The 13,131-nt window shown below is 44.0% G+C and overlaps 1 protein-coding gene across 3 annotated transcripts in view; it reads left to right on the top strand.

Annotated features, from left to right (window-relative positions):
* The window catches only part of ULK1 (unc-51 like autophagy activating kinase 1), a 72,281-nt gene that overhangs the window by 7,313 nt on the left and 51,837 nt on the right, over positions 1 to 13,131 (top strand). For all 3 annotated transcript variants that reach the window (XM_042865479.1, XM_042865477.1, XM_042865480.1), the window contains exons 4-5: positions 5,866 to 5,898; positions 6,654 to 6,690. In XM_042865479.1, coding sequence (XP_042721413.1) covers positions 5,866 to 5,898; positions 6,654 to 6,690 — 70 coding nt within the window. The remainder of the gene's footprint in view (positions 1 to 5,865; positions 5,899 to 6,653; positions 6,691 to 13,131) is intronic.

Genomic DNA, 13,131 nt, shown 5'->3' on the forward strand with positions numbered 1-13,131 from the left:
AAAATCTCCTGCAGGATATCAGATTAAGCATTTATGGGATTTGCTATTAAAAAAAATCCAAGCTGTTCCCAACTCTATTAGTAGAACTGAACTCACTGATTCTAAAATCAAACTTCCAGACGGAGTGGCTTTGCTTGGACTTGAACCTCCCTCCGTAAGTATGCCTCAGTGAGTTTGACTCCAGCTGAAGCCTTCAGCAGTGTGCCAGACCCTTGGTCTGCAAGGGAGCAAACCTTAAATGCTCATTTTATAAAGTGGCTGTGTTATAAACAAAGAGATGAAGAAAAAATATAGAAAAGCAAATTGGATCTTCAGTATCTTGTGTTCAAAACATTGAAGTCTCTTCTCTTGCCAGCATTAGCACAGTACATTGCCATGTGCAATGAGGCACTTGCTTTTGGCTCAAAGAAGCTTCCTGGACTCATCCTTGTTAGCAAAGATATAACTGCATTTGCCATTCCATGTCAGTATGTCCCAGCTTCTCAGAACTCTGCTACTTTTCCTCTGTGGTCTGTGACATGCTGTGAGGCATTCGCACTGCCCTAAGAGCCAGCCAGCCAGAGACATCAGCTGCTGCAGGTGACACAGCCCTACCCCCAGACGGTGCTGTAAGAAGTGACTGTTTCTCCGGTGTCCCAGCAGCAAAAGTCTTTAATTTGCTGTGGTGTATGCCTCTGGTCTCACCTCGAAGCTCTGCGTCTTGTTGAACCTGCCACTTCTCTCTGCTCTTGTGACATCAATCCTTGGTTTGGTTTCTGTGGTTAACATCAGATGGAGCTTGCAGCTTTGGCGTGCTGTGCTGCTTATTCTGCAGAGACCTCGCGTGCCCCTGAAGGAGCTGTGCTCTTCTGTTTGGGCTCTGCAAGTGCTGCTGTTATGTCATTCAGTGAGTGCTCTGCTTGGTGGGGCTTGGTTTGGAACCTGAAGTGATCCCTTCATGAAAGAGAGTGATGGAGTTCCTTCAAATCTTAAAGGCTGAGCTGTCTTATAGCCATCCCGCTGTTTCTGTTAACTGCCTGGCAAACTGTAACTCCACAGAATTGACAGTACCCTGTTCATTTTTATGTGTCACGTAGTCAGACTTCAGGACTGTTGCCAGGGGATTTGACTGTATGGGAAGTATTTTCCCTCCTTTCCTGAAGCCTGTGCAGAACCAGAGGATGGGTCTCCTGCTGTTAATAACCTGCACTGAAGTATGAGCTGCCCTGAAACATCTCTTCTGTTTCATATGCAGAAAACAGCATAGTGCCTGGAATGGAGTAGCACTGGCCCTTGCAACTTGTCGTGATACTATAGAAATCGTACCTTCAGCATGGTGCCCACAAACCTCTGTGCTGCAGAGCCTCCCTCCTGCTTGCCCTGTATGTTGGCTGGTGCTGCAAACCCTGGAACAAGCTGTTGGGTCTGTAGGAGCAGAATGTAGTTGAGAGCTGTTGTAGAAGTCTTTGGGCCTCTCTGGGTCTTACTTTTGTCACTATAGGATCTGCATGAAGGCACTGGGAGCCCTTGTTCTCTTGGTAAGTCAAAGATGTGCAGATGGTACTGAGCTGGTTAGAACACTTTCCAAAGAGTAACAGCAGGCTTTATTGCTGGACTCAGATCTCCAAAACAAGCAGAAATACTGAGTAGGCTGTTGCATGGTGGCATTTGTTGGTTGCTTACCATCTCTTTAGCTGTGTTTGTGTGACTGCTGCCACAGCCCAAAGCTGCTCTTCATTCCAGTGTGGCCCTGGCGCAAGAGGAAAGTGACCACTGATTCCTTATTATGGAGCAGTACGTTGTTGGCTGTGCAGCTTGAATCCTAAAGCACTGTCCTAAAAAATGCTTTCATCTGGCCTTAAAGCTTCATGTGGGCGTAAGAAATTTTTTGTGGTAGTGTGCCTATGTGTAGAGAGGAGAGTATACTGGAGAGAATATGAGACTGCTTGAAGTGTTCTTGAGTTCTTTACTGATAAAGTTCAGAAAGAGTGGAGAGAGGGAGCAGGGCCCAAGGACAGGAAGGCAGTAGGCTCTGAGTTATTTTTCATCTTTCTGTATGGGCTCAAGAGGCACATGAATGTCTCCTACCTTTTTGTTTTAGATCCCTTTTGCATAGGGTGAGCACTGGTGGGTGCTCCCGTAACTCAGATTAATGTGCTGTTATCTTGCTTCCATTCAAATAATTGTGTCAAGAGATAATCCTTGCATAGCATGAAGGTTTTCCTTTCCTCCTCAGAGATTGCTGTTGGGAGACTTTTTCCTCTTTTGAGAACTGCAGGTTCTGCCTGCTGAGCCCAGCTGCCATGAGAGCCACTGCCACAGCAAAAGATCTTTTCTCCAGGTGTCTCTGGTGTAGGAGGTGGTGTCTGTAAAGCCAAATTCTGTTTGTTACAGCTGATGTTCGTGACTCAGTGCTACATTCAGAAGAGGGATGAATAGAGCTCCTATGCCAGAAAGGCACAGCTTCATGAGAACCTGGAGGATGCAGCGTGCCTCTGTGCTGAGGTTCTGTTGCAGCAAGGGGGGGAAGTGGCATTTAAAACAAACAAAACCCCTCAATGTTAAGCTTAGCTTTCAGTTGGTATCAACTTTATCTTCCACTGTCCAGTTAACCCTGTGTTTTGTTTCCGTTTGGCTGGAACAACTGGTGAGGTTTAGCACTGCTCACAAAGGTCTCTGAGGCGATTATCTTTGCTTGGCAGCTGCTGCAGGTGCTGAGAGACAGCATTAGGCGGCACATGGCGGTGATCTTCTTGGAGGTACAAAAGAGGAGCTCCTCGCTGGAGGGAGGCTGACCAAACTGGCACTGATGTGCTTTTCTCCAGGATGGCAACAAGAATGGTTCTGAGGACTGGAGTGCATGCATATTTCCTCCTGTAAGCAGAAGGAGCCTTGCCAGCAAGGTGGTGTGCAGCACATGGATGTAACACACAGCAATGCTCATTTTCCAAATCCTCTTTCTGCACCCTATTCCTCCTGGAAGAGATGAGTTACGTGAGATGGAAGCCATTCTTTGCAGAGTTGTTACCTCAGCATCTGTTACAAGGCTGGTTCCACGTGGATGGGTGAAAATACAGCACAGTCGTGAGGGTTTTGGAGTGTTGTGTAATTAAACTTTTTTTTTTCCCCCTCCCTGAACATCTTTCTAAATTTGGTAGCAGGCTAGGAGCTGGGGTAGAGCACAGGGGAGGATTTCTGTGTTTCCTCTTGCAGCCTTTTTAAGCTGTGGCAGGAGGATGACTAAGTGTGGGTACACCCAGATGTTTCCCTTTGGACACACCTAAAGACAGACTTTCCAAGAAGAGGATCATGCCACCTTCTATTGTGGGTGGAGAGAGAATGTAAAGGGAGACAGGATTGTTGGGCCTCAGCGTCGCTAACCTCATCACGCTCAGTACCTCAGTGGGGGACCTGAACAAATGCTGTCCTGAGGTGATTTCTGCTGTGTTGCTAAATGAAGTTTCTTTATTTCTTTGTCCTCCGTCAGCAGATGTGTGTTATTTGTAGACAGTAGAGCCTGTTGCCTGTTTTTACACTCAATTAAATTGTAACTTCACTTCTTGGGCCTCTGCTGAAAGAACTGCAAGTCAGGCACTGATCCAGACTGATTAATTATCAGCTTGATGTCTTTGGCAGAGGCCTTTAGTGTTGTTGTTGAGTGCAGGCAGGGCACTGCTGGAGCACTGTGACTAGAGAAGTCAGGGTGTCATTTCTGTGCAGGTCCATAGGCAAGTGGCAGGGCTGGCCTTGGCTGCAGGGCTGGCACATGGCAGTAAATTGTCTGCAGCACTTCTTGGACACAAGCCTCTGCAGAAATAGAACGAACTGTGATGTTGTTCTTGTTACTGGTATGGAAATGAGTTGGGCCTTTTGATGCTTTTTAGAGAGACTAGTAGCCTGCAAAGTTTGCCTCGTGGTGTTTTGTTTTTTTCCCTGCTTGTTCTCCTAATGAACAAATCGTAAGTACCATGAAGGATAAAAAAAGGGAAGAAATAGTTTTTGCTGCTGAATCAGCTTAAGAGAAGTCTATCAGCCCATTTGAGAAAACAGAGATCTCTTTCCTTGCTTGTTTCCTTTATTAGCCACTGTAAGCTACTGGCTGAAGGCTTGTGCCAAGCATGACTTTGTTTCTAGGGCCCTTCCTGAATAAATGTTTAGTTTTTGTGGTAAAATTCCTACAGATCTGTCTGGTGAGTCTTGAAATGCTGAAGTTGCAAATATGGAAGTTGTCGCATCCCTGCTATAGGCATCTGTGAGCTGAAAGTGCTGGAGCCGCAGCGGGTATGTGCACAGCGGGGTGCTGGCGGCTCAGTTCATGTGGTCTCTGTGCCCACAAATGGTTCTTCATGATGGAAGTAAAGCTGGAAGGAGGTGGGCTCCAGCACTGTGCTCACGGGTACCAGCAGCTAGCAAACTGTGGGAGCTGACAGTCCCTGCAAAATACCTCTACAAAATAAGCCCTCTGCAGTGTGTTTGGTGTTGAAGTTGAGTACTTGGTGTCGGTTATTCCATTCTGCGCTGCTGCTGTGATACATTCTGCAGTTTGTTAATGTAGCCACAGAGAAAACCATGCTTCCAGTTCTCACTTGTGGGCATTTTTCCAAATCAAAGGAAGGCGATTTCGGTTCCCACCAGAAACAATGGGTATTGAAGACAAATTTGGTGAGGCTCATGTTGTGCATAATCAGCAAAGAATGTTCCCCAATAAGACTGGGATGGGCAAAGGGTGCTGTTGCCAGCAGATGGTTGGGGAGTTACCTCCTCTCTTTTGATTCTTGTTGGGCAGCGCCTTCTTATCTCCTCACCCTGTGCTGTGAGATGAATCCACTGCAGTCACTGTTGTTGGGGAAGTTGACCAAAGCATCTCTCTTTCCTGCCTGAGTCCTTATTTAACCCCATCACTGTACACGCTGGTGACTACAAATCAATGACTTGCTTTATGATGTGTTTGCACAGTCTTTAAATAAAGCACAGAGGAAAAATAACCAAGCTATGCAGTGTGTGCTAGTTGTTAGCTAATAACTTAGAAGATACTAGTAATAACTTCTGGATTTAGCATATGTAAGCTGTATTGCCTATTCATTTTCTAAAAAGGTAATAATAGGCTTTCCTGAGCCCTGCTGGCACTGTACGTATTAATGGGTTAGAGGTGGTGCTGAGCTGTAGTGTCTACAGCCTGCTCAGCAAGGAGCCTCTATGAAAAGTACAGCTGTGGTATGAGGAACTGCATGCAGGCTGCAAACACTGACTTGGAAACTTGCTGTGAGCCGGGACGCTGCCCTGTGCTGAGCTGGTGGTGCTGAGCTGCAGGCTGTGCCGTGCTCCTGTCACAGCCCTGTATCACACTGCGTGCTTGGGGTTGGCCTCACAGGAAGCTGAAAGGCACGGTGTCCCTCAGAAACCTTCGCCATCTGCTCTTCCTGTTAAGCACCTTTCCTGCATGGGGATTGAAACGCAGTTCCCCAGCATGCATTGCTCTTATCTTTTTGTTCCAGACGAGGCTGCTCATGTGGGCATAGCTGCTATAGAGGTCTGTGTTAAATGTGGAAATGATTAAGGCTCTAAGATAATAGCGTGCCAGCATCTGCATTGTGTTTGGGTGTTAATCCCGACAGGCAGGGAGGAACGTTAAGACCCAAAGCACAGTACAGGAGATCTGCTTTGTTAACAGGTGTATGCTCAGGAAGGAGTAATGTGCTTCAACTGGGGAGAAGTACTTGATGCTTAGAAAGGAAGTGATCCTTCAGTAATCAATATGTAACAAAATTCCTCCAGTATCTGTTACTTAAAGAATGTTTCACCTGTTTGAAATGAAACTGAGCTGTTGTAAGGCATGTGAAGTATTTTGATGCATAAATCCTTTCTTTCCATTTTCTCTTTCCCCAGGAGGTGGCAAATTCTGTCTACTTGGTTATGGAGGTGAGTGTCTTTTTTTTTTTTTTTTTTTTTTAAACATGAGTTAAGCAGATGAGTTTATTACACATATAGGGCTTTCTGCTTAGCATCACATGTGATGCTTTGCTTATCTAATCTGCAGCTGCATACCTCTTAGAACTGGAGCAGTGTGGGGGAAGATAGCAGTCAGTGGGATATTTCATATTGCTGTTGTCAGAAGGTCATGCTGGTACAGCTTTAATCAGTTGGATGCCTTATTTCAAGGGCCAAGTAGGTGTTACTGAGTAGTAAGCACTTCAAAGATGCATGGAAAGAAAACTCTATCCACACAAAACAGCTGCAAAGCTTTTGCTAGTTTGTTTCCCTCTTCAATCTTCACTCTGAGGTCATGCTGACTTTCCCTAATACTATGAAGCATGTTGTGGAGAATTTCAGTTTTCAGCTATGGCTGCTCCTGAATTTTCCTTAGCCAGCTTGCTGGTGCTCTTTCAAATGATGACCTGTCTGCTCTATTTTGGTTTTGTCTTTCTGTGCATGTACACAGATGTATACACAAGCACACCAAAGCTAATTAATGCTGGTTTATCATTATGCAATGTAGCGTGTAAGGGAAATGTGACACAAAGGGAACCTATTGGAAAAGCTTTCTTCTACCACTTAATGAATACTTATTTTGATGTATATATGATTATTTATCACCTGTGATCCTAGTGAAGTCTACTGAACTTGAAACCTTTTGATTTTCTTCATGTTAACTGAGCTTTCTGTTCTCCTTCCAGTACTGCAATGGTGGTGACCTGGCAGACTACCTTCACAGTGAGTAAAACAGCATGGAGCGTGTCTGGTGTACTCAGAAGGAAATGCTGACTGAGAATCCATGGCAGTAAAAGCTAGTGTTGTAGTCTTTCCTATGTAGGTCAGTAGTGACTGAAGGATGTGGACTTCTCAGTCAGCAGATACCTGATTTAGTTACAGCAGCCTTAAAGATCAGTCACGTTTTGACACTGCTGGGGACGTGGTTGGCCTCTTTCTTGATCACTGCAAAAAAGCAGTTCATACTGAGGTCTTGCATTTCTGTAGAGTTGGATTAAAACAGGATCCCAAGAGTATATTCAGTTTTTTCAATATCTTCCTTAGCCACACCTAGGACAGAGCACTTTCCTTATTTCACAGTATACTGAAGGTAGTGTAGCTGGTAGTGTTGTGGGGGTGATGAAATCTTCAAGCTTCAGGATCTCTGAGGTAGTATAGCATGGATATCTGTTACTGCTGTCTCAAAGACCCTTTTGGTGAAACTGAAGTGTATCTTTGCCATTAAATTGAACGAAGTGTGCTTTCCATGTTATTCAGTTGTGCTGCAGGAACTGGAGCCTTGCAAGTTTTTTTTCAGTGCAGCCCTCTGCAGAGATACTGCATGCTGGTGTGTATGAAAATCAGTTTGTACCTCAGTACAGGTGCAGGTAGGTGTAGTACAGTGCAGGGTGACCTCATGAATTCTTTGAACAATAGGAGAATAACACATTTAACAAGTTGCTTACACTTCTACTGGTCTATGGCTCTGCTTTTCTTATTTTAAATTAGCTTTCTTGTTTTTGCATGCTAACTAAAAGATTACTAAATAGGAGGAAATAACTTTAATCTCATTTCTTGTGTGGCTCTGGGTTATAGTTAAACAAAGTTTTGTTCATTGTTAAAATTTAAAGCTATTCAGCTGGATAATCCTTCAGGCTGCTTATTTGAGGTACACGATGCTGGGAAATGGCAGAAATTGAAGGATTAAAAGCTAAATTTACATCTGTCCTACAGCTAGTGTTGATATCCTTACAGTGATTATTTCAGGCTTGATGCTAGTATGTTGCACGCTCTGTTCATGCAGATGTGTTTGTCTGTGGATTGCAAATTTTCAGAAAGTATTAGTAGTTAAGGCAAATGAAGAAATGTTCTGCTTTTCTTGTGTTTTCTTAGTTTAAGATGTGGATAACATAGAAGTGATTTATTTTTTTTTTTTAAATCTGGGTTTAGTGTGCTTTTTTGCGTAGATGATAATGTTTTGCATCTGTTGGCTGTTGCTATGCTTTAAAAGCAACATCTTTGGTATATTGTTATGAATACCAAGTAGAAATGGCTTTGTATTTGATACCTTCTTACGTAACATTAGAAGTAAATGTTAATGATGCAATGCTTTTCAAAGTAGTCAAACTTCAGTGTTGCCCATGTTCTGGTAAAGTTTTAGCTTTTGGTCACGTGAAATGAACCTTGTTGATGTTAAAGCACTGAGTTGTGCATGCTTGTTGACAAAGCTGTGTACAAGTTAGAACACAGCTTCTAGCTGAACGGTTTCTAAAAACATGGGTTTATAGAAAAACTTCCTTCTCATACTGCTGCTTTTATGTGTACTGTATTTTTTTCTTCCTCCACCCAAAAAAGTGAAGCATTCTGTACGATTAGCTAGGCTATTAGCAAAGCTCACTTCCTCATTTATCAAATGAGAGTGCTCAGGAAAATGGTGGCTAGTCTGAGAAAGTGACAAATATTTGCAAAGTAAAACTGAGTTTTATTCCAATTTGCCTGGGATAAGGTTTGGTCCTTCTATGCCCGAGTTAGTTGGAAAAAGTTACCACTAGCTCTGGGTTGTTCTTGTGTTTTGTTGGTTTTTTTTTTTACTTCTGAAGTATTTTATCCCAACAACTGTGGTTGTCGCTGGGAAACTGGAGGCTGTTTAGTTTTATGCTAACTCTTCAACATCTGTATGCCAGTTGCCAGTAAAGAGGAAAGCCGAGCAGGCACAGATATCCAGAAGGAGGTGGACAGTAAAGGTCAGCAGAAACAGAGAGAGTTACTCTCATCACTAAAACAGAAATCTGGGTTTTTCAAATACTAAGGCCTGGATGCTCATCTCAGCTCTTCCATTGTGTGGCTTTCTCCATTCCAGCACTTGGAGAGGAGTTATTCCAAAGATGTGCATTTTTGCAGGCACTCAGGGTGATTTTTGATGATAATTTTTTACTGAAAGGAAGTTCATCTTGGAAAATTCATATTTATTCCAGAGTATTTCACTGGATGAGCACAGGAGCTCATCTTTACTGAGCACTTATTGTGCTGCTTCAGTTATTTTGATAATTGCATGATTGTATTTCAATGCAGCATCTACTTTCCCATTGACTCCTCAGACGTTTTTGCTCATAGCTCCTGCAGCACTTACGCAAGCAGCACATGCAAATCCCCTGGTTCTCATTGAATGAGATGCTTGTAAGCTTCCCAATCCATTCTGCCCTCTAATTACAAGCATTAGGCAATATGGTAATTCTGTGTTGAATCAAAAGGCACTCTAATTCTCCTTGTCTTTATAACTGGACGACGTGCATATGTGCACGTTTTAATGCAGTGCGCACTTGTGTCAGATTAAACTGTCAGCCTCACCTCTTTGGTACAAGCTAAGATTGTAGTGTTCTACTGAGCAGAGCTTCTGCGTTGTTTAATGATTTCTCTTCTGATAGATCTTGTTCAAATGAGATCTTTCACTTAAAGCCATCACAGCTTTAAATGAAAGGTATGTTGTGAGCTTGCAGTGGTGGATCTCTGTAATATATGGTAGAACTGAGAGGCATTTCAGAAGTTGCTGGTTTTGCTGTGTGAGTTCTGTGGTTATAACAGGAGATCAGAGCCAGTTGGTCTAAAATTTCTTTAAATTCTGTGAATTGGTGTTGACACAGGACAGGCTGCTGTAGATAGTTCATAAGCATGTATTCCTGACTCTTCTAAAAAGCTGCTTCTTGGAGATCACATCTCTGGAGAGAACTTTGCATCTGAACAGGGCACTTCTTGATTTGGCCATGAAACGTGCAAGGAGCTGTCATCTTCTAGTCTGGAGTAGCTGGGGGCAGTGCTTTGTGAGGTGTGAGGTCGTCTGTGCTGCCCCTTGCAAGTGGGCAATTAAGAATATCCATGGTGAGACTCAGTCTGCCTCATGGTAGTGCTGTGGCTCGTGCAGGAGGATCCCTCTCAGGAGTCACACCAGCCACGTGCTGGGTGAGCACAGCTGGAGGAGTTGTGGGATGGACCCCCGATAAATCTGCCTGGCCTCTGGGGAGTAAGTGTGACTGCATCAAGCCCCTGTCTGAGATACCTGTGGACCTGTAAGAGAAGTTATTTTTCCTAAATAACTTTTCCAAAATGGAAAATGTCGCATAACCATCAAGTATGCTCCGATGTTACCCCTGGATCAGCTGCCAAGGCCTGTGTGCTACAGCTTGCCTAGCAGTCCCTTGCCAGGTGGAACACGCTGCATGTCTGCACAGAGCTGCCCACAAACCACCTTTTTAGGTGGTTCCATCCTTCTCCTGTGCCTTGGGAGCTACCAGGCATGCAGGCCTTGTGCTGACCCGCAGTCGATGTTTGTTCTGATCTACTGACCTGCTGTTCCCAGGGCAGTAAGCAGAGTGCCTCGTCACTGAAGTGGAGCCCATGAAAATAAACACGGGGATATTATTACTTCTCAGGAGCAGCAAAGTGAGGTTTGTGAAACACTTCTCTGCAAGAATGTGTTGCTGACCACAGGCCTCCATGGAGAAGCTCAGACTGCAGTGCAAGCTCAGTATTTTTCCAGCAGTTTGCTGGTGAGGATGAGAAATAAATTGCCTTTTTTTTTTTTTTTTTTTTTTTTAAATTCTTCTTTTTGCAGGGGCAGAAGTGCAAGTTTCCCCATTTGAGGTGCAGTAGACAGTGGGTTGTTTTGTTCTCCATATCTGACTTGAATGAGTGTCCTATATGTTCTCCCTGTGCTAATGGGAGTTGTCTATAGACCAATTTGCAGACCAATGTGTAAATGTTTCTGGCTGTCAGAAATTTTCTGGCTAATGCTGCTTCTTCTGGTTGCTTTAGAACAAGGTGACCTGATGTGGAACTAAATCTGCTAGTCTGAAGAAAATGAGAAAGATGTCTGTAGGAAGAATGTGTCAAAATGAGTTATTGCCAGTACTCTGAAAAATCCAGATGCTGCAAAGTGTGAAGGGACCATGAGTCTGACCCTTCAAGCTTCCACTGTGGTGTTTTGAATCCCTGAGTTTGAAGGAATAGCACTTGTACCTTTTTGCTGAACTCTCCAGAGTCTTCTGTCTCTGACAGTGACAGTTGCATTTATTTCTCTGTCCTTCAGTTGGAGATTGCTGCTGTCATTTTGTAGACTGATGGGCAGAGTATGAGATAAGGACCTTTGTTTTTCTGTGTTGTGATGTCTGTTGATGGAGTGAGGTAAAGGGTATGCCCCTGTGCTCCTGATGTAGCTTACTTTGTTGCTGAGGGCCACTTCTTAATTTCGCAGCCCTGCCTTGCAGCACTGCAACAAGTCTTGAGACTTCATGCTACCAAGAATCTAGCAGATCTGTGCCCAGTTTTGCTGTGCTGCAGCATGGTGCCCTCTTTGTGCCACAGCAGATGAACTGGAGGACTCTGCAGGCTCAGGACAAGAGCTTAAATGCATCATGTATCGAGAGCACAACAGTTTTGTAGGGTTAAGAACTTTAAACAGAACTTCTCTTTTGGAGAGATTGGTAACTTAAGGCCTTATTTTATTCAGATGAATATTTTTTCCTGATCCTGGCTGAGGGGTGATGGCTAGAGTTGTGTTAGTCTCGCAGTCACCACATTATGTAAAAGGGAGGTGATGCCTGGAGGGATGCAGCGTGCTGCTGGAGCTGCAGGTCAGGACAAAGCTCTAAACAAAGCAGCTTCTCTGCTAGAGGCAAAGCGTACTTAGCCAGGAGTTCATAATTGCCTGCTTAATGTTAAGAACTGCCAAGTTCCACGTTTTGCTTCTTGTCTGGGAGAAAATGAGACAACCTGTCCTTTCCTAGGCCTGAGCTGAGCTGGGCAGAAGTCTCTGGAACTCCTGCTGTTCTGTGTAAGGGTGGTGATTTAACTGTTTCTGAATAGGTTTCCCTGTTGCAGTTGTTAAAGAGCAGGCAATGCTTTTCCCAGAAGATGCAAGTAGGTTTGGTAGACTTGTGTCTAAGCTGCCTCTTGATATCTTTAAAATCTCCTCAGAGAACCTCTCCTTATTGCGGAAGAGTTCTTTTTGGATTCCAGCTGAGTGCCAGTTCATGAGGGAAGAAGGCCCAGTGAGGGGAGAGAAACTCTATATACACGTGCTCTCCTGTCACATGTATGAGCCCAGGGCTGGCTGATAGCTATAGTGACATTTCAGCTCTGCTTGTGCCTCTTTCCAGAACAGCGAGCTTTGGGAGTGGTGGGAGTCTTTCTGTTCTAAACACTGTTTAACTTATCTGTGTCCCTTGCTGTTTTCCCATGTGCATATTTCAAAAGTTAGATTTTTAATTTCCTGTGTTGTGTTAAAGCTGCTTGCAACCTTATGTGTGTTTTCATAAGGATTCCTCCCTTCTAGCAGATGAAGTAGAGCAGCATTTTGAAGTTCCTGCCAGTTTGTTTTAAGGTCTTACTGGAGAGCAGCTGGAAAAACACTAATGAAGTCCCAAGTTATTTTCAGGGACCTTCTACAAAAGAAATTACTCTAAGTGGAATGGTGCTTTCTTTAAGCCTGACTTGCTTGGTGACTGATAAGGAAGCAGGCTGGTAGCACTGCTGGTCCTGTGGTTTGTTCAGCAGGCTGTTCCTGGCTTTGGCAAGAGTTTCATACCTGTGACTCTTAGAATAACAAGAGCTTAAGTCACTTCAGTTTGATCAGAAGGTCCAGCTGAATATTATTTTAATTTCTTTAATGTTTCTTAGCTCTCATACCATGTTTTTTAGGAAGCCTGCAGCTTGGGAGAGTGAAGTTCAGTTCTTCCATATTTACAGAATTTGATTATTTTTTAGATATGTTTACAAATTGGCAGGGGCCAATTGCTAGGGGTACTTTCATTGGAATTAAGGATATTCCAAATACACTGGATTTGCATTGGAAGTATGGTTTGTTCTTGTGGGTAGTGATGCACGAGGGCTAGGCCTAGGCTTGGATTTGTATCCCAACGCTACTGATACCTGGTGGCCTTAATTCTTCCTACAGGCACAACTTCCAATCCTGCCTGTGTTTCCAGGTTTAAACAAAACTCTCCTCGAAGCTGTAACCTTAGGTGTCTGGTCGCTGTTGACCATAGCTCAAAGGCCTTCCAGTTGTCAGGCTGCAGGCTCTGCCTGGCTGGAAGCTTCAAGCTAGCTGGCAGCTCTTGCTGAGGGAAGCCCTAAACCTCATCAAATGTCATTTTTGGGCCCAGCTCATGAGCCAGATTCAGCATCAATTGC

Source organism: Lagopus leucura, unplaced genomic scaffold, assembly GCF_019238085.1.
Source record: "Lagopus leucura isolate 7727_CA_CO unplaced genomic scaffold, USGS_WTPT01 Super-Scaffold_806, whole genome shotgun sequence".
Classification (NCBI taxonomy): Eukaryota; Metazoa; Chordata; class Aves; order Galliformes; family Phasianidae; genus Lagopus; species Lagopus leucura.